Source organism: Podarcis muralis, chromosome 14 (assembly GCF_964188315.1).
Source record: "Podarcis muralis chromosome 14, rPodMur119.hap1.1, whole genome shotgun sequence".
Taxonomy (NCBI): Eukaryota; Metazoa; Chordata; class Lepidosauria; order Squamata; family Lacertidae; genus Podarcis; species Podarcis muralis.
Window position 1 is genome coordinate 849,345 of NC_135668.1, and position 27,696 is coordinate 877,040.

General features: G+C 44.1%; 2 protein-coding genes across 10 annotated transcripts in view; one reads left to right on the forward strand and one right to left on the reverse strand.

The window, feature by feature from the left end:
* Window positions 1–121: 121 nt before the first annotated feature.
* On the forward strand, window positions 122–17,295 carry SKIC8 (SKI8 subunit of superkiller complex). 4 transcript variants are annotated; one of them, XM_028707076.2, is made up of 11 exons: window positions 122–268; window positions 951–996; window positions 1,081–1,108; window positions 2,457–2,562; window positions 3,167–3,339; window positions 7,310–7,458; window positions 9,239–9,332; window positions 9,581–9,674; window positions 13,237–13,329; window positions 16,152–16,230; window positions 17,032–17,295. In XM_028707076.2, the coding sequence occupies exons 2-11, from the start codon at window positions 985–987 to the stop codon at window positions 17,119–17,121; spliced, it is 918 nt and encodes a 305-aa protein (XP_028562909.1). In that variant the 5' UTR covers window positions 122–268; window positions 951–984; the 3' UTR covers window positions 17,122–17,295. The 4 variants fall into 4 exon arrangements, with proteins under 4 accessions (XP_028562909.1, XP_028562908.1, XP_077774984.1 ...); XM_028707075.2 differs by lacking the exon at window positions 122–268 and adding an exon at window positions 333–645; XM_077918858.1 differs by lacking the exon at window positions 122–268 and having other exon boundaries at window positions 979–996; window positions 1,086–1,172.
* The window catches only part of DNAJA4 (DnaJ heat shock protein family (Hsp40) member A4), a 40,274-nt gene continuing 14,303 nt past the window's right edge, over window positions 1,726–27,696 (reverse strand). For 4 of the 6 annotated variants that reach the window (XM_028707071.2, XM_028707070.2, XM_028707073.2 and 1 more), the window contains 5 exons: window positions 26,603–26,707; window positions 24,048–24,275; window positions 20,815–21,045; window positions 19,593–19,693; window positions 16,950–18,209 (listed from right to left, as the gene is read on the reverse strand). In XM_028707071.2, the coding sequence (XP_028562904.2) occupies window positions 17,994–18,209; window positions 19,593–19,693; window positions 20,815–21,045; window positions 24,048–24,275; window positions 26,603–26,707 (881 nt within the window). In that variant the 3' untranslated portion in view covers window positions 16,950–17,993. Of the gene's footprint in view, window positions 15,922–16,949; window positions 18,210–19,592; window positions 19,694–20,814; window positions 21,046–24,047; window positions 24,276–26,602; window positions 26,708–27,696 lie in introns of those variants that run through there. The other 2 variants (XR_013390637.1, XM_077918857.1) reach the window with 2 other exon arrangements.

A 27,696-nucleotide genomic window follows, 5' to 3' on the forward strand; every position in this document is an offset into this window, starting at 1 on the left:
CGACGCCCTCTCCGCAGCCACAAGGGGCAGCAGCGAGCGGAAAGCGGAAAGGACGCCGCCCGGCAAACGGCCTCCTGCCCACCAGGTGGCGGCAGAGAAGCCCCTCTCGGGGCCTGCCAGGACTTCCCCGCCCTCCTCCACGACCTCCTGGCGGCGAGCGGCGCGTCATCGTCTGCGTCACCAGGAGGCGCCGGAAGTGCTGCGGGGAGCCTTGGAGACGGGTTGAACTATCGCTATATCCGTCGAGACAAAGATCTCTGAATTAGAGGCGAGCACTGCGTGGGGGTCGCGCGGGGAAGGCGAGGGAGGGGGGCGGGGTTTACTAGGCCGCGTTTCCATAGCAACATCCCTTTCGCCTCCCTCGGGGGCTCCCTCTGCAGAGCGAGGAAGGGGGTCTCTCCCCCCCTCAGGGTGGGCCTCTTGCCCGGGGAGGCGCTGGATGTGGCCGCCCTTGCGCTGCTGCCTCGGGCGCCTTGGGGCAAACTTTGGGCCATTGGCTGGGATGGGAAGCCGAGGGGAAAGGCCTCCCCTTCCGCCACCTCGGGGAGAGGGCGACCTCGGCGGCGGCTCCCTCGGCTGCTATTTTTATATTTCTTTGGACTCACCTTTTTTCCATGACAGGAACTCCAGGCGGCTTACAAAGGGGTGGGTGGGAAGAGCCATTAAAAAGCAATTAAACAATAAAATTGAAGCTATCTATCTCTCTATCTGATATATGAGAACATACAGATCATTATAGTAAAAACATCACAGTACCAACCTTTTAGGACTTGGAAATCATGACCTAGTGAATTTATGGCAGAGGTGAAATTAGAACATGTAGCTTGTTTTCTTGCTCTCTACATTGTTTATTATTTTATTGCTTTCCTTGTAACTTGATCTTACGCACATTTATTTCTTCACTGGGAATGTTTCTACCTTGGTTTGACTACCCCTTTTTCCTTCCCCAGACCAATTCTGTGTGTCCTCAGTTTGTATGAAGAAATGACTACGCAAGTAAGTGTATCAGAGCCACAGCTTTTAATTTTATGATTTAAATTTCATTACTTTATAACAGGGATATTCCTTTTTCTCCCCTAGTACAGTATTCTCTTCAAGCAAGAACAAGGTGAGGAAATAAGCCTACTTTGTGCCTGATTAACAAAAGCTGGCAAATTGAATGTATGAGAAAGGTATAGACTTTTAACATAAGTTATGAATTCCATCTTAACTGTTCAAAGAAAGAAAGAAAAAAAGAATTTATGAAAGAAATGTTCTAGTTGTCGTGATTTCTGGTATGTTTGAAATATGAAGACACAAAATTAAGGATCAGAAAAGGGAAAAGTGTGAAAAATGAATCCAATTTGTATCCAGCTGTCATAATTTCTGATACCATAGGGATAGGGTACCTTTGGCCCATCACATGTTCTTGGGCTCCAATTCCCTTCAGTCCCAGTCAGCATGGTCACTGGTCAGGATGATGGGATTTGTAGTCTCTAGGTTGGAGAAGTTATGTACAGTCTTGAGAAGAGACAAACGGGGTGGTGGGAGAGACATCCTAACACTCTTCAAATTGCTTCCTAAATAAAAGCTGGCAAAGGCTTAAACTCTGCTGTTCAAGAGGACATGATTAGATCTAATGGGCTTAAATTGCAGGAGAGTAGATTTTGGTTGTACCGTTCTTGAGAACGAGCAGTTTGACAATGGAACCAGTTTCCTAGAGCAATGATAGTGTGTCAGACCTAGTCACTTTGGATATCATCATCAACCTTTATTACAGTCCAGAGACTCAACAAATCGTTACAAGGCAATACACAATTCATACAGCCTACCTCCAAGTTAAACAAGCATTTTGTTCAGAATATAGGGATCATTGGTTCTTGCAACCACCGATAAAAACTTTGCCACTGCTAATGTTCTAGCGTTTGTCCAGTCTTCCAATAGGAACCTGATATAGTAAGCCTCTGATTTTCCCAGGAAAGGTACCAGCAAGGGTAATATCAGTTCAGCCCTGGCTTGCTCATATTTTGCACAGTGCAACAAAATATGTTTTATGGAATTGATGTCTTGAGCACACGAGCAAAGTCTGTCCTGGTAGGGAACTCCTCTCAACCTGCCATCCAACACTGCAGAAGGAAAGACGTTTAGTCTGGCTTTGGTGAAAAGCCTTCGATAATTTGGTACTATCAGGTTTTTAATGTAAGATGTTAACTTAAAGACACTTTGGATATGGAGCCAGATTTTCTGTTACTCCATCCACCCCTACCCCACCTCACTAGCTGAGTAAAACAAAGGAGAAATATATCTACTTCTAAAATTGTGTCCAGAGTGGACTAATGGATATTAGGGCAGAATTGATACTATCTGTGACATCTTGCTGTTATCCAGTAAAACTTAAGATAACCACAGCTGTTAAACTGCATTCCTTTTTGGAATCATCTTGCATTCATCTTTCAATCAGTTATTTTCTTTCCCAGCACATGACGACGCCATCTGGTCAGTGGCCTGGGGGAAGAATAGAAACGATGGCTCAGAAACAGTCATCTCAGGCTCTTTGGATGACATGGTGAAAGTCTGGAAATGGTGAGTTCCAAAAAAGAAAGAAAGAAAAAGAATTGGTTAAACTGAATTCTCGAGAAGCCAGGAGCATGATGTAAACATGTGCTGGTCTGTTTGGCATCATAGCTAGTTGCTGCTGATATAACTTCTGTGAACTTGTCTAATCCTTTTTCTTTTAGCTCTGATATAATTTGGTTTCCTGTGTATGTATACACGCTGTAGTTCAACACAAATTCAGATTTGATTTTTAAGCTGTGCTTTGATTTACCCAAGCAAGCCTTGCAAAAAATTGTTTTCATTGTGCTGTTAGTAACTTGTGGTTTCGAAAGTGTTGACAGTGGGTTTCAGACAAGGGTGTTTCCTTCCTGGAAATGCCAGGGATTGAATGTGGGATCCTTGCCACTGAGCTAAGGCCTTTCCCATTGACTTTCTTGGGACTTCTATGTGCATAATTATTTCATCTCCATGTGGAAGACTGAAATTTGGGGGGGGCAATGGATTGTGAAAACCAAAATTAATATGGAAATGGAAAAATATGCAGAACAGAATTTCAGAATGTGGTGATAGGTGTGCCATATGAAGAAACATGTATTGTTTTTAAATTTTAGTTTCCTTTTATTTTGCAAAGGAACGGAGAGAAGCTGGATCTCAAGTGGACATTAGAAGGTCATCAGCTGGGTGTAGTTTCGGTGGATATTAGTCACACGGGTACCATTGCTGCGTCAAGTTCTTTAGATGCTCACATTCGTATTTGGGATTTAGACACTGGCAAACAGATCAAGTCAATAGATGCTGGACCTGGTAAAGTTCAAAAGTTCTCTGACTACTAAGAATATACGGTTCAAGGGCTGCAAGTGTTCTAATGAGTAGTTAATATTTATTTTTAGCATACTGTTTGTAGTATTTGTGTTATGAAATTTATATGAGAGTTATACATTGCTCTGAACCCTTTGAGAGGAAGGTAATTAATAGGTTATTGATTTATTGTTGATATTTAATTTAAAACATTAACTAAAGCTTTATGTATGTATTTGCTATTTTCATAAAAGAGGACCTTGTGGCGGATTACAAGGTGAACATAACATCATCAAACCTTTTGTTGGCATCACATACAAACATCCATAACATAACAGTACAGAGTTACCACTTCCCCCGTGGCACAAAACATTTACCCAAAAAAAAGGAGAGGCAGAGCAGACTATTGTCACATCTCTAGGTCTCCAGGGAGATCAGTCGTCTGCAATGTGTTTCAACAACAGAATACCAGATAAAGATATTTGGCCACTAACTTGGTGAGCTCCTGGTCATTCCCCAATAGTAGAAAGTGTATGACCACTGACTCTGGTTTCTATTTGGGGATGCAGAGTTGCTCTAGGAATTGCTGGTGGAGATCAGCATATAGTTTACATTTAAGAACCATATAAGTAAGAGTTTCCACCAGGTGGTCATCACATGGGCAGATTCTACCTCACTCCGCCTTGCCCGAGAACGTTTCTCCAAAGGAGGTTTGATGGGTTTGAGTTGAACCTGGCCAGCGAAAATGCCCTTCTTTCTTGAGGGTTAAACAAAAATTTGAGATAGTTGTGGTTAGTTTCATGTGCCCAAGAAAGTAAAGAGGGGAGCATGTTTTTTGTGCTGCTACTGTTAGATCTGGCTTTCATTGTCCCACAACCTAGCCTTGGCAGATGGCAGGGACATTGAACGCAAAAGTTCCATTGACAGCCCAAGTTGCTGTACCTTTGTGTTAAACTGTTGTAGCTCTGGGGAAAGAAAGGGATCTAGCAACACTTCACTAAGGAGAGGATCTTTATCTGTTGTGAGGCAGATGTTTAACCAGCATAGAAGAAATCTCGTCCAGGCAACAGTCTCTACCTTGTGTTGACCTCCCTCTAGACACAAGGCTGCATAGGGTACACAGCGTGGGACAGCAAAAATCTTAAAAAGGAAAGCTGCCTGCACTTGTTCAACCATCTGGGTAAACCCTAGCAGCCAGATTGGAATTCCATAGAGCAACTGAGCTATAATTTTGGTGTTGAAGACCTTAAGGGTCATATGTTCCATAAAAATGTAGTCACAACTAACTGCAATCATATGCATGCTGACTGTAGTTCATCACATTAAACTCTTCAGGACTGACTTCTGAATAACTTGACACAGGATCAGGCTGTGGATCCCATAGAAGTCAATGGGGAGTTAGTTAGTAATTTGTTCCATTAGGAAGTAGAGCTCTGCATGTTTGCTCAGATGGTTTGTTCATTGGGACAGTTCTAAGGTGACTGAGCTGGTGATGATTCAGTAAGGGCCCCCAGTTTTAACCTTGTCACTGTGATGAAGTTCACTAGCTGAATTTCAGGTAAGCCACTTCTTCTCAGCTTCTTTTTCTCCATCTTCAGAATGGAGGATAGTAATCCTGACTAGTGATGTGAGGTGAGAATATTCTCCGGAGAATATTATCGAGAATGAGAATACAGTGGTACCTCGGGTTACAGACGCTTCAGGTTAAAGACGCTTCAGGTTACAGACTCCGCTAACCCAGAAATATTACCTTGGGTTAAGAACTTTGCTTCAGGATGAGAACAGAAATCATGCTGCGGCGGCAGCGGGAGGCCCCATTAGCTAAAGTTCAGGTTAAGAACGGACCTCCGGAATGAATTAAGTACTTAACCCAAGGTACCACTGTATTCTCTGCTAGAAAATTCTCTGGAGAATATTCTCCTCAAATTATAAATTTGAATGTAAGAACCAGTTTTACAACCCACATTTAAAAAATCTAGTAAATAGTCAAGTCCGTGTAAGTAATGAATAATGATTTTTTTTGATCCAGTTACATTACTGGGCATTGTGTCATTCACCACTGGCAGTTCTGAAATGTGAGCATTTTTTATTTATTTTTTAGTTTTAAAAATGCTATTCATTTAATCTGATGTGCATTTTAATTCGCATGCATTTCAACTACATGTAATAGCCTTTTTTTCTATTTTGGTGTGACCTTATTCTTAACAATTCTGTACCCTTGGCCATACAGTGTTATTTTTTTTACAGAAAGTAGCTTTAATGCTTTATACACTTAAAAGTACCTAGGCTTATACAATTATGTGTAACAGCATGTGAGGTGGCTTTGATTTAAACAGTTGGTGTTTCTATATTTTTATTTAGTGCCAGTAACTGGTTTTTGCAGTGCTATTCAATGGTACAAGGTGCCATTTACCAGGGATTGACATACTGAAATATATTATCATTTTTATATGTATGCATATAGTTTTGTTTATCAAGCTGTGTTTTAGTCACCAAAACAGTTATTAAGTGTTAGAGCTATTAGAAGCACAAGATAGCCTATTACTGAATTTACTTGTATCAAACCTTAACATGCCAATTGGATTTTTTGACTAGTCCTGTAACATATACAATACGTGTTCTAATGGAAGAATAAAATATGATTTAACTACTGAGTTTCCTTATACCAAACCTTAACATGACCATTACTGCTGCCATCACCTTAGAATGGTTTAACTTTAATTATAATGAATATTCTATTTTAAATGAAAATTCTCTAATATTCTCATTAATCAAGAATATTCTCGAGAATATTCTCCAAAAGATTATTCTCAAGAATTTAGCATCACTAATCCTGACTCACTTTATTGGATTGTTTGTAAGGATTACAAGCTCCATCTGGTACGCAGGCTGAGACCCTACCTGCCTGTGGACTGTCTTGCCAGAGTGGTGCATGCTCTAGTTATCTCCCGCTTGGACTACTACAAATGTGCTCTACGTGGGGCTACCTTTGAAGGTGACTCGGAAACTGCAATTAATCCAGAATGCGGCTAGACTGCAGCTAGACTGGTGACTGGGAGTGGCCAACAAGACCACATAACACTGGTCCTGAAAGACCTACATTGGTTCCCAGTCGTTTCCGAGCAGAATTCAAAGTGTTGGTGCTGACCTTTAAAGCTCTAAATGGCCTTGGTCCTGTATCCCTGTCTCCTTCTGCCCGGACACTGAGGTCCAGCTCCCAGGACCTTCTGGTGGTTCCTGCCTTGCAAGAAGTGAGGTTATAGGAAACCAGGCAGAGGGCCTTCTTGGTAGTGGCGCCGGCCCTGTGGAACGCCCTCCTGTCAGATGTCAAGAAAGTGAGCAACTACAGTGGTACCTCTAGTTGCGTGCACCTCTGGATACGAATCCTAGGGTTACACACGTGGCAAACCCGGAAGTATTTTCCCAGGTTTCGCCATGTGCACATGCACAGAGCAGGCACCTCCAGTTGTGAAAACCTCAGGATCCAACTGGAGCTCCGGAACGCATCCTGTCCGCAACTGGAGGTACCACTGTATCTTACTTTTAAAAGGCATCTGAAGGCAGCCCTGTTTAAGGAAGTTTTTAATGTTTAATGCTGTATTGTATTTTTAATATTCAGTTGGGAGCTGCCCAGAGTGACTGGAGAAACCCAGCCAGATGGGCAGGGTATAAATAATAATATTATTTATATTATTATATAAATAATAAGTTGTTGTTAAATAATTAATATAAATCATTTTGAATGATTCAAACCATTACACAGATATCATCTTCAACATCATCACCAGGATATTGAGCACAATAGCATGTGAACGATGATAATGGCTCGCAATGGGATGCACCTTCTAATATCTGCTTTCATGCACAGCTAGTCATACATCAACATTGCTGTGCACTTATAAGAACAGTTCAATCAGTGTTGGATATTTAATCTGGAGTTTAGAGCATTAACTTTTCCCTCCTTCTCCTCTCACAGTGGATGCCTGGTCACTCGCTTTTTCACCTGACTCCCAGTATGTTGCAACAGGAAGCCACATAGGGAAAGTGAACATTTTTGGTGTCGAGACTGGAAAAAAAGAATATTCCTTGGATACAAGAGGCAAATTCATCCTGAGTATTGCATATGTAAGAATCCTGTCTGTTAATTGGCCTTTGGTGCAATCTCTTTTACTATCTCCACCACTTACTAATTTGTCCTGAATGCCCTGTGTTTTGCTAGCATTTAAAAAGTGGTGCCAAGGGAGAGATGACCAGGCCCCAGACCTCTGCTGTGCTAGGTCATTAATGGTTTCAAAATGCTGATCAATAAGTGCTGCTTAAGAAGATTTTCAAATCCAGCACCTCTTACTCCGTTTTCTTCTTCCCAAGGCTGTGTGTGCAAATCTAAACCAGATAAAATGCTATGCTTTCACACTATATGGGGCCCACAGTAGGAAAATTGTATGGGTGCCCAGAGACATTAAAACACAGGCCCAGATAAATTGAATGTGACAAGAATATAACTGTGTACTTGTCAGCAATCGGTGTTTGTTTTTTCATGGGATTTATAGGTGTGTCCCCACCAGCTGATCCTAGAATATGTTCTGGTGGGGAGCCTTTGTCTTGCCAGCCAGTCGTTGCCCACCAAAGGCTCTAAGTTGGCCAAGGCTGTTTCCCCCAATTCCTGATTCAAGGGCTTTGCATGGAACCCCAACTGAAACAGAAGTGGGGGGGGGGGCTTCCTTTTAACAGCACTTTGTACATTATGTCATTTTGATGACATGTGATTGGTGTATGGGCAGCCCAGTGAGGCTGATCTTGATAAGGATCTGGCCCATACCGCCAAAAAGGTTCACCACCCTTGTGATATAGCCTGAAATCAGCAGTTGGCACATTTTATGCCCCGGACCAATTGGTGCACTTGATTAGGGATTAGGGATCCACCTCTGGGTTTTCTTGCAGGAAAATCAGAGCCTTGTTGAAGTGAGACTGATATCCTCTGGTGGAGTGTGGGCCAGTACTGCAAAGCATCTAGTGCTCTGCAGACTTGCCTAATGCTGCCAAACTAGCCCCAAGCAGGATGATTTGTAAGAGACCTGCAATGTCAACCTGCAGCTTGAAGCCTTTCCCATCACTGGATCTGCTTGATATACCCACAGGCATATTTAATCTTCGTGCAGAGAGGGCTGCCTTTCTCATCTTTGTCCCAGAAAGAAATTGGCTGATGTTGGCGAGGCTTAGGTATAGCTGACTTTTTCTGGGTTCCACAACCTCTGGTCTGAATCCCTGTTGCTGGGCAGAGTGCTGCTGCTCTCGGGCTTCCCATAGGCACCTGATGGGCCATTGTCAGAACAAGATGCTGGACTTGATTAGACTGTGGCCTGATGCAACTGTGCTCTTTTGACGTAATGTTCTTATAACGTGACCACAGTATTCAAGGCATTGGTGACTTCAAGGTTGGATTACTGCAAAGAACTCGGGGCGGGGGGTCCTTGCCATTGGTTTGAATACTGCAGTTGTTGAGAGCAGCATATTATAGCTCAAGATTTGCACTGGGTGCCAGTTTGTTACTCAGACAAGTTCAAGGTTTACTCTTATTACATAAAGCTGTTGAGAACTTCAGACCAGTTTACATGAAAGATCACCTTACCCCTTACATACGTACTTGACCACTTTGATCTGTGGAACTTGCACTTTCACAAAATGCCACATAATGTTCATTCCTCATTTGTTTGGACTCATCCAGTCTATGCTTTGGAGCAACCTTCCTAACATTAACACAGGCAGGCATCTTTTCTATGCTGTTCTAGATGCTTTCAAAAAACTTTTTATTTCAACTTAGTAGTTGTTGTTTTGATTAGGTGGTCTGTAAATTTCTCTAAATAGAATATGTTTTAAAAAATGCTAAATTCTCTGTTATTTGCAGAGCCCGGATGGAAAATATCTTGCCAGTGGAGCTATAGATGGAATTATCAATATCTTTGATATTGCGACTGGAAAACTTCTTCACACGTTGGAAGGTAAGGCTTGGAATGCTTGCAGCAGATTGCTCTCCATCTCTGGGAAGTGGTCTGAAGCCTCCAAATATAGAGGCTGTGCTTTGCTTTCTTCCCTCGTTTTCAGGTTCCCAGCAGAGCTTCTCCTGCCCATGCTTCCAGAAACAGTTCAGGAAAGGAGCTGGTCAAACAGGGTTGCAGGGGTGGGGGCAGTACAAGATGTGATATCTTCAGGCCTTCATGGATGAAAGTGGGATTCTTTTATATTTCAGGGCACGCTATGCCAATCCGTTCCTTGACATTCTCCCCAGACTCCCAATTACTTGTCACAGCTTCAGATGATGGCTACATCAAGATTTATGACGTGTAAGTGCTAATCCTTCTCTGTCCAGAGCATGGCAATGTCTCTCAAAACTGATTCAGTGGTAATGTAATGGTAAAATCTTACCTTTTGGAGATAAAAAAATCAATTTTCCCTTGACTCTTATACACCTTTCTACCTCCTTGTATCACCTCTTAACTGCTCCTCAGTTTCCCAAACCAACAGGAAGTTTCCAAACTTGCCAGGATGTATGTTGATAGCATGTCCTTCAGAGGTTGTTGGACTCCAATTCCTATGTCAGCACTAGCCTGCAAGGCCAATGGTCAGGACCGGTGGGAGTTGTAATCCAACAACATCTTGGAAGGCACCAGGATGAGGAAGGCTGTCTGAATCACTTACGTCAGTGACAAACTTTGGCTTTCATAGAAAAGAGCAAACAGCCCCAGAAGACAACCCTAATCTAATGTTACCAGTTTCTTACAGTGGCCATCAGAGTTAGAAACTCAGATATACAAACTAGGCATCACATGGCAACTTAAGCCTAGGTTATGGTCACAACAATGGAAAGTCAAGCCACCCCCCCCCCCCCAGATTACAAAGCTGAAAATGAATTGTGTATATCATCAAGCAGAATCAAATTTAACAGTGGTGGTTCCCCACCTTTTTGCTGCTGTTTTGATTCCTTTGGGTTATTCCAGGTGTCTTTTGTGGCCTTTTGAACAATGGAAGCAATTAACCATTCTAAAAAGAAAGCATCAAAAATAAAATGAGCACCCCAGACCTTACCTTTGTGTTTTGGGCAAATAAATCCAGAGTAACTACCATTTCCTGATTCTGTTCTAACCAACACCACCACTTATTACAGCTTACGCAACTGATGGCAGAGAGGCCCAATGCATGCATGTGCATGTGCATGTGCATGTATTGCTTGCTAGCTTTTTAATCCAATGGATTCACAAGTTAGTTTACAATTGAGACAAACAATTATAAGTGAGCCAGAACATCATCAGAAAAACTACCAAATAAAACAAGTATCAATAGAATCGATATGGAAGCGGGCCATTCTTCAGATTGTTAGATGGTGATGGCAATGGCAAGGAAATCTGCATGCTTCCCATGGCTTCCTCCACTAAAGAAAGGCTGTGTTAAATTTTCACCTACAAAGCTGGCCAGGCCAAATTTAGGGTGCAGAAAAGTCAGAAAGAAAGAAAAATGAAATAGGCCATCACCATGATAGGGTAGGTTTGGTGGCCTAGATTTGAAAGAAAATGGGAAGGATCTTACAAGAGTTGGGGAGATGGGGGGGGGAAAGGGGCCATTGCATTTTAAGATAAAGGAGGAAGGAAGGAGGAGAGCAGAATGGAGCCTGCAGAGACAGGATTCAAACACAGAACACTGTCCCTTTAGAAGGAGTCAGGGTGGTCAGAAGGGAAGAAATGAGGGAAATATCCAGACAATGAAAAGGAGAATGATCCGGTGGGGCGGGGGGGAGGAAGAGGTCATGAGAAAGCTGGGATTCCTCCCCAAAGGCAGAAATGGTGGGGTGGTGAGTGGACAAGATAAACTGCAGGAGGCAGTAGAGTGAACATGGTATACTTTAAAACATACACAACCCCTAGCCGGCCAGGCAGCACTGACCCTGGAGGAGACGTTACCTTCATATGTTCACTCCAGCCTTAACAGTCACACACGGCTTCAGCCATTCAAGCACAGGCAACCCATGCACGTTTTACTTTGGAAGAAGCCCCATGGAGTTCTGTTGCAAGTAGAAGACAAACACCAGATCAGGGATGGAAACAACCCTTTTCTCCAAATGGCACACACATGCATACCTCTTCTTCCTCCCTCTGCCGTCAGAGAGATCTCAACCTCCGTCCCTCCTCCCACAGTGGTGGCTCCTTCCCTCCCAGCACTCAGACAGGCTCTCTGAAGTGCAGATTTAATCCTGAATAAAAGCCTCCCCTATGGCACCCTCCCACCCTTGCTTGTTCTTTCTCAGCCTCCTGTGTCTGGTGGAGAAACACACTCAAATGCAGCTGAGCAGCAGAGACACACCAGCAGCAGGCAGCCGCCTTCTCTCTAGAGAGCCAGTGTGGTGTAGTGGTTAAGAGCGGTAGTCTCGTAATCTGGGGAACCGGGTTCGCGTCTCCGCTCCTCCACCTGCAGCTGCAGCTGCTGGATGACCTTGGGCCAGTCACACTTCTCTGAAGTCTCTCAGCCCCACTCACCTCACAGAGTGTTTGTTGTGGGGGAGGAAGGGAAAGGAGAATGTGAGCTGATTTGAGACTCCTTGGGGGTAGTGATAAAGCAGGATATCAAATCCAAACTCCTTCTCTTCTTCTTCTTTCTCATGTCTTTCTAATGTAGGGTGGCATTAGCATTCACGTGTGCAAGTAGATCCAAGCGGCAGCCAGCAACAGGCAACAGCCTCTTAGAAGCGCCAGCAATTTAAATTAGTTGCAATACATGGCGACAAGACATAAGAAATTCCTCACAATCAGCCCATTCTCTGTTACAGGAGGTGCCTGGTGCCCAGTTAGTTTCAAACACTGGTGGCCACCCAGATGCCTTTGGGTATCCTGCAAGAGCGGTCTTCTATGTCTGAATCATAGAATCATAGAGTTGGAATAGACCACAAGGGCCATCGAGTCCAACCCCCTGCCAAGCAGGAAACACCATCAGAGCACTCCTTACATATGGTTGTCAAGCCTCTGCTTAAAGACCTCCAAAGAAGGAGACTCCACCACACTCCTTGGCAGCAAATTCCACTGTCGAACAGCTCTTACTGTCAGGAAGTTCTTCCTAATGTTTAGGTGGAATCTTCTTTCTTGTAATGTGGAAGTTCTATTTGGTTGACATGTCTAATAGCTACAAAAAACCTCTTTTTCCTTGGATTTGTTTTGTTCCCACCCGGCCATCAGCCCCTAGGAAGCTGCCTTTATACCAGGTGCTATTGGTTCATCGAGCCCATTTTCCCCCTGGACCACCATAAAAATATTTACCTTCATCCATTTGGCTTCTGCAAAGAAGCATCTTTTGATGTTGTTTGCCCTTTTCCTTTGGAAGACGAAGGTTGTAATTAATGTGACTGATAAAGGCAGCCTTCCCCAGCCTCTTGCCCTCCAGCGGCTGTTGAACCCCATCTCCCATAAGCCCCAGGCTGCATGGCAACTAGTTAGAGATGATGGGGGTTGGAGCCAGACATCTGGAGGGCACCAGGTTGGGGAAGGTTGAATTAAGGGATAAGTCATATCCTGCTAAGTGATGATGTTGGTTGTGTTTCCATGAAGTGTGAACCCTTTCACATGGCAGGAAATATGGGATGCAGTCTAGCACATACATTTTATTCTTTCGGAATGCTAATCTCTTGGACCTTGAATGAAGAATGTGGTAAAACGGACCCATCACTCCCAGGTAGCTGAGAATTGCAAGGAAGATTCATGAGAAGCAACCGTTTTGTCACACTTGTCCACAATTGCTCCAACTTTTCATTGAGAATCCTCTGATAAACATCTGAAGAAACTCAGAAGTTCCCTGGAATATTATTTTGAAGAGCCTGTTGCTAGGGTGTATTTCTAAACTGGAGCCTGTTTTTGAATTCTGCAGGCAGCATGCGAACCTGGCAGGCACCCTGAGTGGCCACGCATCTTGGGTGCTAAATGTAGCGTTTTGTCCTGACGACACCCATTTCGTTTCTAGGTATGTAGAATGTTGGCATGACCTGATTTGGTTGGGTTATGCGTTACATGTTCATCTTGCACTTTCTTCATGGAACTCTAGAAAGGAGTATGTCACTGGTGGGTTCATTGTTGAGCAGCACTTAGCCTAATTTCATGTGGGGGAAATGGAGGGGGAAGGAGGTGGTGCAGAGAGAGAGAAGTGGTGACCCACACTGGGCTTTGACCTTTCCACGCCTGTTGCTTGTATGTGGCCCCCAGCAGAGGGAATGGTTGCCTGCTGCAGGCCTATGCTGGGTTTACTCTCTTCTGCCTCCCCCAAGCCAGTCTTTTTAAATCACTAATTTTATAAGGGGCAAGACTACAAACACGTAACACATGAGAGGAATCCCCAGAATTACGAGAGAGGTAAGTAGAGCACCCTTGTAAAGCAGGCTAGGCTGAGATAGACTCTGGTCCCTCGTCATCTGGTGAACTTCAAGGCTCAGTGTGGATTTGAACTTGCCCCCTGAACCTATGACATTACAGCATCACCCTTCATTTATGTGGATGGGATGTGGAGAGGAAGGCCTGTTTATAAATGGAGCTTCATAGAGTAAAATTCACATAGTTGTAAAACTGAGTGCATGATTTTCTTAATTGGGCAGAACTAAGAATTAGCAGCCTTATTTTCAAAAGGTGCCAAGTAACTGTAGGATTGTATTCAACTAACTTATACTCAGATAGACTCCTTAAAAATTATGGACCTAAGTCATGGCCAGTTAATTACAATCATAGGTCTACTATTGAGTAAAAGTTAGTTGAATACAACCTATGCAACTGCTTCCCATATTTTTAAGATGAGTTTTTCACAAATGAATATACTGTATTTGGGGGGGGGGTTGCCCAGAGTTGTTCAGCTTTTTTGGGGCGGGGGGTTGCCAACAATCGCTCCCCCGCCTGACCAACACTCCCAATTGCCAGCAGCCACCAATCACCCACCTAATCACCACTGACAATCTCCTACTCGCACCTGCAACCAATTGCCCATCCCCCCTCTGCCCTATCCGTGTTTAAGACGACCCACTAAAAAAACATCTTCTACACGGAAAAATATGTGTTGACGCTAAAAGAAATCTGATTAAGAGTGTATTGGGATAAATGACAAAGAATTCCTAAGGAAAAATTCTCAAATGGGGTCTGCTGCCCAGAGAAACGTGTGTGAGGCATTCCGTTTCTTTACCTTGCTGATCTTGCTCTACTGAGTGTGGGTTTGCTCTACTCCGCTGCAATGTACTTCAGTGTGTGGCTTTCCCCATAAACAGCAAGGTGTTAGCAGCATGCCTAAGCTCTTGCCCTTGTTCTCCTGGGTTTGTTTGTGTGAGTAGAAGATAACTGTTGGTGTCATCTTCAAGCATGGCAAAATGAGGGGCATCTATTGCAGGGGTATGAGCTGTGCAGAATTTTTCTGACAGCTGCATTGAGCCACACTTGTCTTGTGGGGTTGTGCAGGACAAAGGAATTGCCTTACGCTGACTCACACCATTGATCTATCTTAGCTTAGGGTTCCCTACACTGACTGGCAGCCCTTACTGCAAGTGCTGGGGACTGAAGTCAGATGCCGCACCACTGAGCAAGATTCTGCATTAGACACAGTTGCAAGCTGTGGGCTCACTTTCTTGCATGTTGTTTGGTAAATGGATAGCTGCCGGTCATCAAGTGTACAGCGAGTGGAATGTGTGAACTGCATTGTGAAGGAACATGGATGCTTGAACTTTCAGCTGCCTTGTTGGGTCAGGCCAGTGAGTTCTGCAAGTTTGGTCTCGGTTGGAAACTAAATGCACTGCAGTCTTTAATCTTGTATTGCTAAGGTCAGTTAGTTACTCTTTACTCATCTGCTTAGTTTTTGTGGTGCTGTGGTGTAAACCACTGAGCCTTGGGCTTGCCGATCGGAAGGTCGGCAGTTCAAATCCCCACAACAGGGCGAGCTCCCGTTGCTCGGTCCCTGCTCCTGCCAACCTAGCAGTTCGAAAGCACGTCAAAGTGCAAGTAGATAAATAGGTACTGTACTGCTCCAGTGGGAAGGTAAACAGCGTTTCTGTGCACTGCTGTGGTTTCACCAGAAGTGACTTAGTCATGCTGGCCCCATGACCCGGAAAAACTGTCTGCGGACAAATGTCGGCTCCCTCGGCCAGTAAAGCGAGATGAGTGCCACAACCCCAGAGTCATTCACAACTGGACTTAACTGTCAGGGGTCCTTTATCTTTATGTAGCATGGCAGCATCTGCTTTGTGCTGTCTTGCACAACACATGGACTGAATATTATGCATGGCAAATAAACACTTAGGGAAACAAAAACAATTCTAATGCCAGTCTTCAGATTTTCTGCAGAATCCCTGCTCCAAGAATCTTCTTTAGTATGCTACACTCTTAAAAGAGGACCTTTTCTGCGTCCGCTCAAGGGACACGTCTGGTGCCAACACTGGCACCTTTTTCAATACCAGGGAAAGACCTTTTTGCCCAGACAATTCAGATGGTGGTTTTGTTTTTGCTTGCTCTGTTCTGCTTTTCTTTGGGGTTGGAGGTGTTAGTCACACTTTTGTACACCAGGCCTGGAACTTTTCAATGAAATATCCTAAATAAACATGACAAAATAGTGAGTACCGTGGCTTCAGGATAGATGAAGTGAGAGATGTGACTTGCAATTTTTTAATTCCCCAAAGAGGGAAGGGCGAGCTCAGGGTTGGAGGCTCACACCAGTGGACTGCACAAATGGTGATGATTTCAGGAAGCAGAGGCCATTTCCTATTTCTGGTGGGTTGGTATTAACAGGGAACAAAATTGTTGATCATTGTTCTTTTCCAGTTCATCAGACAAAACTGTGAAAGTGTGGGATGTACCTTCCAAGACCTGTGCTCATACCTTCTTTGATCATCAAGATCAGGTATATAGAACTTTGTGGCTGTCGGTTGTGGCAGCCTAGGGAACTTTCCTTACATTAAAACCTTTAGTTCATGCTGCATAGAACTAGTCTTGAGACGTTCCAAAATTTGAAGGGTTACTTCCTGCTATATTTGTGGAGTTTTCTTACAAAAGTAGTATATAAATTTTGTTCCATAAAATAAATGTGAAGTGTGTCCAATTAATTGTCTATTAGTGCTGTCTACTGAGTTCTCTTAACACCTGAAACGGAAGATTTCCACCCCCACCCCCCAAATAAAACTAGCATTTTAATTCAAGATGCTTGAACCACTCAGCTTGCCTCTGTGCAAAGTGCTGGTAACAGGGGTGTGAGAGACTGAAAGTACAATCCCATTGGCCTGCCTTTTTAGCAGAATGAGTGTGCTTTTGCTGGCAGAGGGGCCATAGCTTGGTGGCAGTATATGCCTGGCATGCAAAGAATGCAGGTCCAATGCTTGTGGCATCTCCACATCAAGGAGCAAGTGATGGGTAAGCTCTGCCTCAGACTGAGTTGCTGCTACTCAATATGAGGCAGCTTCTTGTGTTTCAGTTTTACGATTGTCACTGTTTGACTCCTATCAGCCATAGTCAGGCACAGTGGAGTTGCAGCCCAACATCTGAGGGCCCATTGGGTTGGTTTTCTCTTGTGCAGTGGGCGGTACACAGCATATATAAATTACCTTTAAAGAAAAGGACTTGTGATCATTATAATTTTTTTAATGTCTGTTATAAGCTATTGCCTAACTATGCAATCAATCTTAACAGATTTTTGGTTTGTTCACAGGTCTGGGGAGTGCAATACAACGGAAATGGTTCTAAAATTGTATCAGTTGGTGATGATCAAGAAATCCATATTTATGACTGTCCAATTTAAATGTACCTAAATCAAATTTGGGTTCCTTTTGAAAGCTGTGGGACTTTCAAAAGGTGTCAAGAAAACCTTTAGATTTTGTCAAATGCAAATAATCAATATATATCTAAGTTTGTATGAATTTTGCTATTTATGTTTATAAATGTATTTGTTACTTTAAATTACTTAATTTGCCAACTGGGCTACTGGAGTATCATTTCCCCTATTAGACATTTTTCTGTTTTTGGGGTGGCAGTGCTTGTCATGGACGGCACAGGTGTGACTAAGAATAAAGGCTGTGCATGTGCTCAGGGGAGCCCTGCAATTTGCAAATATATGCAATATACAAAGAGTTTCTTTCCAGCAGGGGGCACCCAAGCATAAAAAAAATCAGAAAAAGATGCTGCTTGCATGCAAGTTCTTAAGCTTTTAGCTGGTGAATTTCTATTGTATGTCCTAGCTCCCTAAGCCAAGAAAGCATTTAGTTCCCATTCCAGAGGGATGGGGTGAGAGAGTTGCCCTCTTGGTTAAGAGTCCTCACACCACACAGAATGGTCCTGTTTTATTTGAAGCAATAATTCAGTTTTACAGCAAACAGGTTTAGAGAACAGCCCATTGAGCTGAAACTATAGCTGTTTTATGTAAATAGTGTTCTGAAAATTATTTCTACATTAGGGATTTTTAGAGAAACTGGAAGTGCTTATTCAACCAAGTTGCAGTATACTCAAGTCTTGCTACAGAGGGATTTTTTTGGTGTGGGGTTTTTTTTTTTTTTGCATGAACGCTTAAATATATAGTTACAAAAATGATACTCAGCATCTCTGTGCTGAACATGACAAGTGGCTTCAAAAGCCAATTTTTGAATCTGTCACTAGCAGTCCAGTTACACCTCCAGTTCAAGATGTCTGACACTGCACACCAGTTCTAGGACCTTCGTCATCCTCCTCATAGGCTTCCCCATGAGTACGGAAGGCTCGCTCTCTTGGATCAAATTCAACAAGATCAACTTGATCCATGTCTTCTGAAATCATTACTTCTTCTCTTGGAGGAAGCAGAGCTTCTAACAAGGGCAGCTGTTCCTTGGAAAGCCACTGATGCTCTGGGAATGCAACCTATAATAAAAAGGCAGCATTAATGTAACTAGTGTGGAGCTATGCTCACATCCTGCATTTGGAACAGCAGCTCCTTGAACACAAGCAAATGCCTTAAGGCTGATTTTGTTAACTACCATCAGGAATTATTGCCACTGTCTTGCATAGATGGCAGGGTAGGCAATCTGGTGTGTGGAGGGGTCAGACAAAATCCAGCACTCTCTCCCTCGTTTTGTCCCTCAGCTGCTTTCTACCAAGATGACACACAGCTTGGCTTTCTCAAGGTAGCTTACAATATAAAACAAGCCAGCAATCCCCAAATAAGAGCAGATTAAGTGGCAGAGCTAGGTGAAAACTTTGCTAAAAAGCTATTCAAAGGATCCCAGATGCCATTAAAACAAGAAAACAGGGTGATGCTCATTTGACACTGAACAATGAGTACAGTGGTACCCCGCAAGACGAACGCCTCGCGAGACGAAAAACTCGCAAAACGAAAGGTTTTTTCGTTTTCGAGTTGCCTCGCAAGACGAATTTCCCTATGGGCTTGCTTCGCAAAACGAAGCTTGCCCCGGGGACAGCGGGTCTTCTCTTTTGAAGCAAGGGGCGGCGGGGAGATCGCTTCTCCCCACCGCCCCTTGCTTCAAAAGAAGTCTGCCCCCGGACCTCTTTTGAAGCAAGGGGCTGCGGGGAGATCGCTTCTCCCGGTGCTCCGAAGCGGGGTGGGGGGGCGGGAACACCTGCCCCAGCCGCCGGGCTTCGTAGCGCTGCTGCGAAGCCGGGCGGGGGGGGGGGCGGGAACACCTTCTGAAGGCGGGCGGGGGGTCCTCCGCTGTCCCAGGGTTTTTTAAAATGCTGGGGGTGGGAAGAAAAGCCCTTGTCCCCCCCCCAGCCTTCAGAAGAGGTCGGGGGACAGTCTGTCCCCGGACCTGGTCTGAAGGCGGTTTCCCTAGGAACGCATTAATTGATTTTCAATGCATTCCTATGGGAAACCGTGCATCGCAAGATGAAAAAACCGCAAGACGAAGAGACTTGCGGAACGAATTAATTTCGTCTTGCGAGGCACCACTGTAGTTTTTAGATAACATGGCTGGAGAGGGAATTCCTTTGTGCACCTCCCTGCCTCACCTCGGAACAACACATTTTGGCACATCCCTCCCATTTTTACAAATCTTCTACTGCTTCATGTGCACAAACCCTGAAGCAGGAAGCAGGAAGGGACAGTTGAGGTGCCTCATGAGCTTGCAGTTCAGTGTGTTTCAAGAACGCTTTGCTGCTTGTGTGGCACCTACAGGGCACAGCCCGTGTTGCTGACTTTACAACTGCCCATTCAGTTGGAAATGCACTTCATCCAGCTTGTAGGCAGATAGATTCAAACAACTCTTTAAAAGCAACTAACTTACTTACCAAGAACTGAATTATTAGGGAACCTTTTTCCAATGGTGACTTGTAAATTGGCATTCCCTCATTTATGATGCATTTGACATCTCCATGCTTTATCACTTCACCTGTTTGAATAGCGATTACACACAGTTAAGTTCGTTAGCTTTCCGAAACCCCTTTTTCCTTGCAGAGAGGTTCCCAACAGCAAAATGATACATGAAACCCTACTGGACCAGACAAGGGTCTCTATCTCGGTGGTGAGGAACCTGAGGCCCACTGGCCTAATTAGGTAGGTTCTGTCTCAGCTCAAAGTGTGTTGCAGGCTTTAAGCCTTTCAAAGGTCTGTAGAGAAGAACGTTTTGAAAAGGGCTTCTGACAATCTGGACAAAACAAAAAAAACGGGCAAGATGTCATTGTGACATCAGGTACCTGACAGGTGATTGACTCTGCTCTCCTGTCCTGTGACATCAGGTACCTGACAGGTGATTGACTCTGCTCTCCTGTCCAACTTTGCTCAAGATGGGTGGGTAGGGGAGACAATTTGGCCCCTTTGGGCTAAAAAGCTCAGCGTGGTTCAGCATTCTACTTCCACACAACCAATCAGATATTTGGAAAGCTCAAAAGCAGAAAATGGAGTATATTTATACAATATATGAAAGAACACTGTAAACATCTGAAAATGTTTGTAGGTTTGAGTTAAAATATTTTGTAATGCTAATATTTGGAGCTGGTTTACAATAAATAAGGTAAGTTTTATTAAGATAGAAAGAAGGTAAATAGGCGGTTATAGAAATGCAAAGATGTAACTGAATATTTATGAAAGCCACAGAGTGGGATGGGGGGGGAAGTCGAAGCTCAGTTTGAGAAATGTTTTTGGTGATGAGATTATTTAATGGATTGTGATCATGGTAAAATGTAAACTTAATAAAAATTATTTTAAAAAACCACAAAAAAACAAAAGCAGAACATGAGGAGCTATCGCCCTTTCCCACTGTTGTTCCCTGCAATGGGTTCTGAGAGACAATCCCTTTTAAAGCCATCTAAGTTTGTGGGCATCACATCTCATGGGAACCAGCTAGTCTTTTTGTCCATCCTCTGTCTCCAATCATCAGCTCCAGTGGATGATCTAAACTGGTTTGCAGCAGAAACTCATTAAAATCAGTATCTTAATGGAAACATGCAAGCTGCTAATTAAATAGCATTTGCTAAGCATTTTTTTCTTTAACAAGGTAGATGCAACACCTACCTGCTTTGGAAGTTATTACAAGGACTCTGTCATCCAAGGTATCAATTGTCTTTTTGAAGCCACACAAGGCTTCCGTGAGCTGAATTTTCATTTTCATAATTAAGTCGTTGCCTCTTCTCTGAAACACTGGGTGGTCTTTCTGATCTAGCACAATGATGACATCTCCAGGTTCCAAATCAGGTTCCTGGTCACCTTCTCCGTGAAATACTATTTTCTGACCATCTTTCATACCTATGAAGCAACACATACACACACATAAAAGAAATCACATTCAGATTTGTCAAAACAGTGCCAGCAACCTGATTAATGGATATCATGTAACTTCTAGCCTATGGCAAGTTAGGAATACTTCCAAAAGTTCCAAATTATGTGGCCTTATTTCCAAAGTAAAACTGATGCATTAGGAATGCTTCTTTTTAAGTTTCTGACCAAGGGTTTCAACAGCCTTGTCCTTTTGCTTCTTTTCCCTTATAACAAATCATACGTATTGATAAAAACCACTACAATCCTAGCACAACCACAATGCTATGTTAAGTATGATTGCATGAAGACTGCTTACTCTGCAGTGTGTTTATAAATGTGTGTGAGGAAGAGGGTGTGCTGCAAATTAACTCTAAAATGCAGCCAACTATATACACTGGGATTAATTATCCTAGTTAAGTTGTAACTTAAGCAACAAAGCACAGCAAAGCTTCAAAATGTGGAGGAACAGGGGAAATCCATCCATCGCTTAGTGCCATGCTACTCTACTACTGCCTTCTGAAACAACTGAAACATACTGTATGGGATCAAAATTCCAAAACTGACAATTTTGAAAGTATCTCTAATATTTGAAACAAAATTTAAAAAATCCTTCCAGTAGGCACCTTAGAGACCAACTAAGTTTGCCATTGGTCATAGAATCATAATCATAGAATCATAGAGTTGGAAGAGACCACAAGGGCCATCGAGTCCAACCCCCTGCCAAGCAGGAAACACCATCAGAGCACTCCTGACATATGGTTGTCAAGCCTCTGCTTAAAGACCTCCAAAGAAGGAGACTCCACCACACTCCTTGGCAGCAAATTCCACTGTCGAACAGCTCTTACTGTCAGGAAGTTCTTCCTAATGTTTAGGTGGAATCTTCTTTCTTGTAGTTTGGATCCATTGCTCCGTGTCCGCTTCTCTGGAGCAGCAGAAAACAACCTTTCTCCCTCCTCTATGTGACATCCTTTTATATATTTGAACATGGCTATCATATCACCCCTTAACCTCCTCTTCTCCAGGCTAAACATGCCAAGCTCCCTTAGCCGTTCCTTATAAGGCATCGTTTCCAGGCCTTTGACCATTTTGGTTGCCCTCCTCTGGACACGTTCCAGTTTGTCAGCGTCCTTCTTGAACTGTGGTGCCCAGAACTGGACACAGTACTCCAGGTGAGGTCTGACCAGAGCAGAATACAGTGGCACTATTACTTCCCTTGATCTAGATGCTATACTCCTATTGATGCAGCCCAGAATTGCATTGGCTTTTTTAGCTGCCGCGTCACACTGTTGGCTCATGTCAAGTTTGTGGTCAACCAAGACTCCTAGATCCTTTTCACATGTACTGCTCTCAAGCCAGGTGTCCCCCATCTTGTATTTGTGCCTCTCATTTTTTTTGCCCAAGTCCAATACTTTACATTTCTCCCTGTTAAAGTTCATCTTGTTTGTTTTGGCCCAGTTCTCTAATCTGTCAAGGTCGTTTTGAAGCGTGATCCTGTCCTCTGGGGTGTTAGCCACCCCTCCCAGTTTGGTGTTGTCAGGGCCGCCTCAGGTCCCAGCTCACAAGAGACCAACGCCAAGTCCACTTTATTTACAAAAGTCTTTATTGAAGTACATTGTTTGTTCCACAGCCGAGGCGCGCAGCCCCACGTCTGTTACGCTTAGACCGCTGAAGTCCCCTCTGAATCAGTCCCGCCTCCACACCAGTTTAAGAGGCTTGTGCTGGTCCACCTCTTCCTGTCCTTCCTTTTCCGCAGGGTCTTTCTGCCCCCCTGGGTTCCTCCCCTCCTTGATTCCCCTGACGCTGAGTCCCCAGACGCCTGCTCCCCCCTCCTCCGTGCTTTGGGACCAGGCTCCTCCTCCGGGCTCTCCGCATTTCCGCGCGCCTCCACATTTGAACTTGGCGCGCGTTCGCTACCTCTGACCTTCCTCTTGACAGTTACACTACTCTCTGTACTACTCTCCGCTCCTTCCGGCAGGACGTCCTGCCCCGATCTCCTTCCCCTCTCTGCTTCCTGCTCTGCTTCGTCTGTCACACTGGGAACTCCACCCTCTTCACTCCGTTCCGGCGGGGAAGCCGGCCCCGATCTCCAACTCCCACTCGGGGTTCCCCTGCTGCTCCCCTGCTCCTGACGAGTCCCCCCTGTGACTCCCCTTGGCCTGACCAGGGGCGCCCCCTTTTGGGAATCCTCCGATTCACTTGAAAGACTCATGGAAACCCTCAAGTCATTGTCATCCTCCTCCTCCTCGTTCCGGGATTCTTCCCCCTCGCTCTCAGTCTCCTCCCTCATCTGTGCCTCTCTCCCTGAACTCCTGACAGGTGTCATCTGCAAATTTGATCAGGATGCCCTTGAGTCCATCATCCAAGTCGTTGATAAAGATGTTGAATAAGACCGGGCCCAAGACAGAACCCTGTGGCACCCCACTAGTCACTGTTCTCCAGGATGAAGAGGAACCATTGATGAGCACCCTTTGGGTTCGGTCAGTCAGCCAGTTACAAATCCACTGAGTGGTATGAGCTTTCGTGTTCATGCACACTTCAGCTATCTTCAGATACACGAAAGTTCATACCAATGACAAACTTAGTTGTTCTCTAAGGTACTACTGGAAGGATTTTTGTTTGTTTGTTTAAACTACGGCAGACCAACACGGCTACCTACCTGTATCTAATATTTGAGATACTGTTTATGACTTATTTTAATCTGCTGTGGGTTCCCTACGGGGCAAACAGCAAGATAAAAATTATTGCATGCCTATGTGTCTGCCTTCCTTTCATCACTATGTAGTTACTTGAGCAATGAAATTCCAGTCCTCAAAGATCACTAGGATACCTTAGTGCCTTGTGGCAGTGAAGCCTTGCCATGAATGTCGTGCTTGAAAAAGGAAGCAATGGGCATGTGCAGGCTTTGGGTATGAGCAAAGAGATATTCTCTCATGAGCTGCCAATTTGGATAGCTAGCTGCCTGGGAAGGTTGGGTGTGATGAAATCCTTACCTTTGTCAATGTGTATTTCTATTATTTTTTTCTCTCTAACCACCTTGTTGCCATTGCAGGTGGTGCATCTGTCTTTGGGATTTATTCGTTCCCCTTGGCCTTTACAGTCTGGACAAACAGTCTGGATTTGCTGCACCATTCCAGGTGCGATCTGCTGAACAAGCACCTGCACTCCTCTTCCTTTGCATGTAGGACACTTTTCCACAGCACCTTTCTTTCCACCGAGGCCTTGGAAGGAAATACATAAGCACACACACAGTAACTCCTAAAGTTCCCTGATGACAGACAGCAACTCACCAAGCTCTCATTACCAATCTCAACATCCGTGTATAGCTCTCGTACCAAGCAAACAGGGCTTTGACTACATCTTATCTACGAATTCAGTGCCAAACATTACTTCCTCTGAGCTCTGCGTCTCCCTGGGTCTGGCATAATTATTCAAAATAATGAACAAGTCTAAGCATATTTATGTACAGTTTGGACAACAGCAAGGAAAGTATTTGATTAAGTCCGCAAACATTGCTAGGCTGCTCAACAGTTTCCAGTGCACTCTTTGAACAGAACAATCTGTTCACTTCTCATGACTTTTCATAAGACTGCCAAATATTTGACAATAGCCTTGAGAAGTGGAGATCAGTTGGAATCCCATCAGTTCACAATTTATGCGATATACACTTATCAATCCACAACTGACCTGTATCATCGACCAGAGATGAACACCTTTTTAAAGAGGATCATGGCCACTTTTACTATGGACTTATTTTTTTTGATAGCAATCATTCTTGTTTTGTCATTAAAAAGAATGTTTGCTGTTAAGAAAATTAGCCGTTTGCCTCAGAGGCAAATACGTCTGAAACAGAAAGTTTCCCGTTTCACCCCTTTGTGGATTGAGATTTTGGATCTTAAGTTCCCTTGGGGAGTGAATTTAACTTGGCAGCTTGTAGAAGAATACAAGCTTCCTAATTAGGTAAAGTATATTTTTCTCCATTCCCATCCTCAGAAGTTTGTCCCAAAAGTGATTTCTAGAGATAGAGTCAAATGCTCCTTTAAGGTCAAGAAAAGGGAAATTCTAGAAAATACCACTTGTAGAAAGACTATGCCTCTGTGCACAGACAAATAGAATCCGCTGCGCATAATCGGTTGGTTGTTAGTAAGGAGTGGTATTCACATGGATTTAATGTAGCCTTCTTTATGTTTACTCAGGATGGGGATAAGATGGAGATAGTAGCCAGGTTTCTGCACCATGCAATGAGGACTCGTGAATGCTTATACAGTGGTACCTTGGGTTACATACGCTTCAGGTTATAGACTCCACTAACCCAGAAATAGTACCTCAGGTTAAGAACTTTGCTTCAGGATGAGAACAGAAATTGTGCTCTGGTGGTGCAGCGGTAGCAGGAGGCCCCATTAGCTAAAGTGGTGCTTCAAGTTAAGAACAGTTTCGGGTTAAGAACAGACCTCTGGAACAAATTAAGTACCATATTTTTTGCTCTATAGGACACACCCGACCATAGGACGCACCTTGTTTTAGAGGGGGGAGAACAAGAAAAAAAATCTCCCCCTGTCTGCCCAGCGCCCCTCCAGCGAAGCGGCAGGAGGCGTTGCGCAGAGAGGAGGAGAATTCCCCCCCCCCTAAAACAAGGTGTCGTTCAAGGTGCATTCAGCCGCCTTCACCGACCCCTCTCGCTCTCCAGGCTTCAGGTTGCTTTCGACCTGCTCTTTGGGGCTGGCGGGGGGAAGCCCACCGCCAGCCCCAAAGAGCAGGTTGGGGAGCAGCAGAAAGGCACGCAGCCTTCCCGTTGCTCCGCGAGCTTCTTGGGGCTGCCGGGGAAGCCCAGGGCTATGGCTTCTTTAGCCCCGCGCACGCTCTCCCGGCTGGTGAGGTGGTGCGCGGCTATGGCAATACCCCACCTCCCGCAAAAGCCCACAGGAGCTGCGCACCCTTTAAGGAGCGCGCGGCTCCTGTGGGCTTTTCTACAAGGAGGGAGAAAGGAGTGACTGGCCGCGTCAGTCCCTTGTCCCTCCTGAGGAAAAGCCCGCAAGAGCCGTGCGGAGCTTGTGTGCGGCTTTTGGGGGCTTTTCCTGCCTGCCTCCCCCCTGCATTCGCTCCATAGGACGCACACACATTTCCCCTTCATTTTTGGAGGGGGAAAAGTGTGTCCTATAGAGCGAAAAATTCGGTACTTAACCCGAGGTACCATTGTACAATGTTAACTCAAGTGTTAGATGCAGGTTTCTGATGAGTGGTTTTATTGTACTGAACCATACTGGAATCTTGTGTAAACGTCAATAAAGGTTTGTGAATTTGAAAGAACGTAATGGCACATTCTTGATTTTAGATTTAAGAATGGTTTGGTGAGCACCGCAAATACTTCCTGAGTAATCACACCCACAAAATGATTCTGTGTCTGACTTTAATGTATTCAAGGCAGCTGGTGCCTTCAAATATCCCTGCATATAATGTTCAGCATTTTCACTTGAGGTTACAGGAGTGGCCTTTAGAACACGTTTTGGGCACAGCCCAACTTCTATATTCAAGTTCACTGAGTCATTACCTTTGCACTTATCACAAATTACATTCTTCTGAAGCGCCAGCTTTCTTGTGGCTCCATTGTACAAGTCTTCAAGGGATATACTCAACTGATGGACAACGTTCTTTCCTTAATGAAAATGAAGGTCAGATGCTTAACACAAGATCCCCATTTCCAATGTTCATTTTAAGCTTTTTATCCTACCTCCCTGCAAGCCTAACATTCCTCCAGAATGGAATGTGTACCTTTTACTAAGAGGAAACTGCTTCTGGAACACAACAGCTCTGTTTCTGTAATACGGCTTAGCTTTTCAGAATTTTGTAAAGTTAGCTTCCTATACAGCTATTTAATTTTTTCTTTCTTTTTAACTTATCTGTAATGCCACACATGGACAAAACCAAGATGAAATTCCCCTCATCTGGCTTTATCATATATGCATCCTAGGCAAAGAAGGCGGCCATGACAGTTCCTCCCTCTCAAAGGCAATTTTCTTGAAAAAAAAACAGCCAGGGCTGCCAGCAACCATGGCAAGATATAATTTAAAAAATTGTACTTGGGAAGGTTGAGCAGAGGCTATTGACCAGAATAAACTTGGTCCTCTGGACAACTTACCTCTATCCACTTCCTTGTTTAGACACTACTGGGCAGTGCTGAAATATGTATCCCTAAACCAACCAGTTTTCAAATGCATTGTATTAATAGTTATAGCCCTCAAATTCTAAACACTATTCTAAGTGCAGAACAACCCCCCCCAAAAAAACCCCAAGGGGAAACTCTCAAAATTAGTATGTTTCCTGGATATGAAACCAAAGAACTGATTAAACTATCCTGGTTTGAATTTTGCATTTTTTTGTTCAACCCCACCCCCCAAATTATTTGGTTCTGAGGTCTATCACCTGAATCTAAGCATTTCCAAAGATAACCTCAAGTTACAGTGCTTCAGATAAACCACACTGCCATTTCTGCAGTAATGCTAAGTAAGATATTGTTGCCATATTCCCAGAATGGAAAAAACAGGTGCAACAGGGCCAACAAAAGTCAATCATTAATAGTAGCAGCTTTGCCTTACAGTAAAGCCAAGAGAGCTGCCTCATGAATGAAACCTTCAGTTGCAGTTC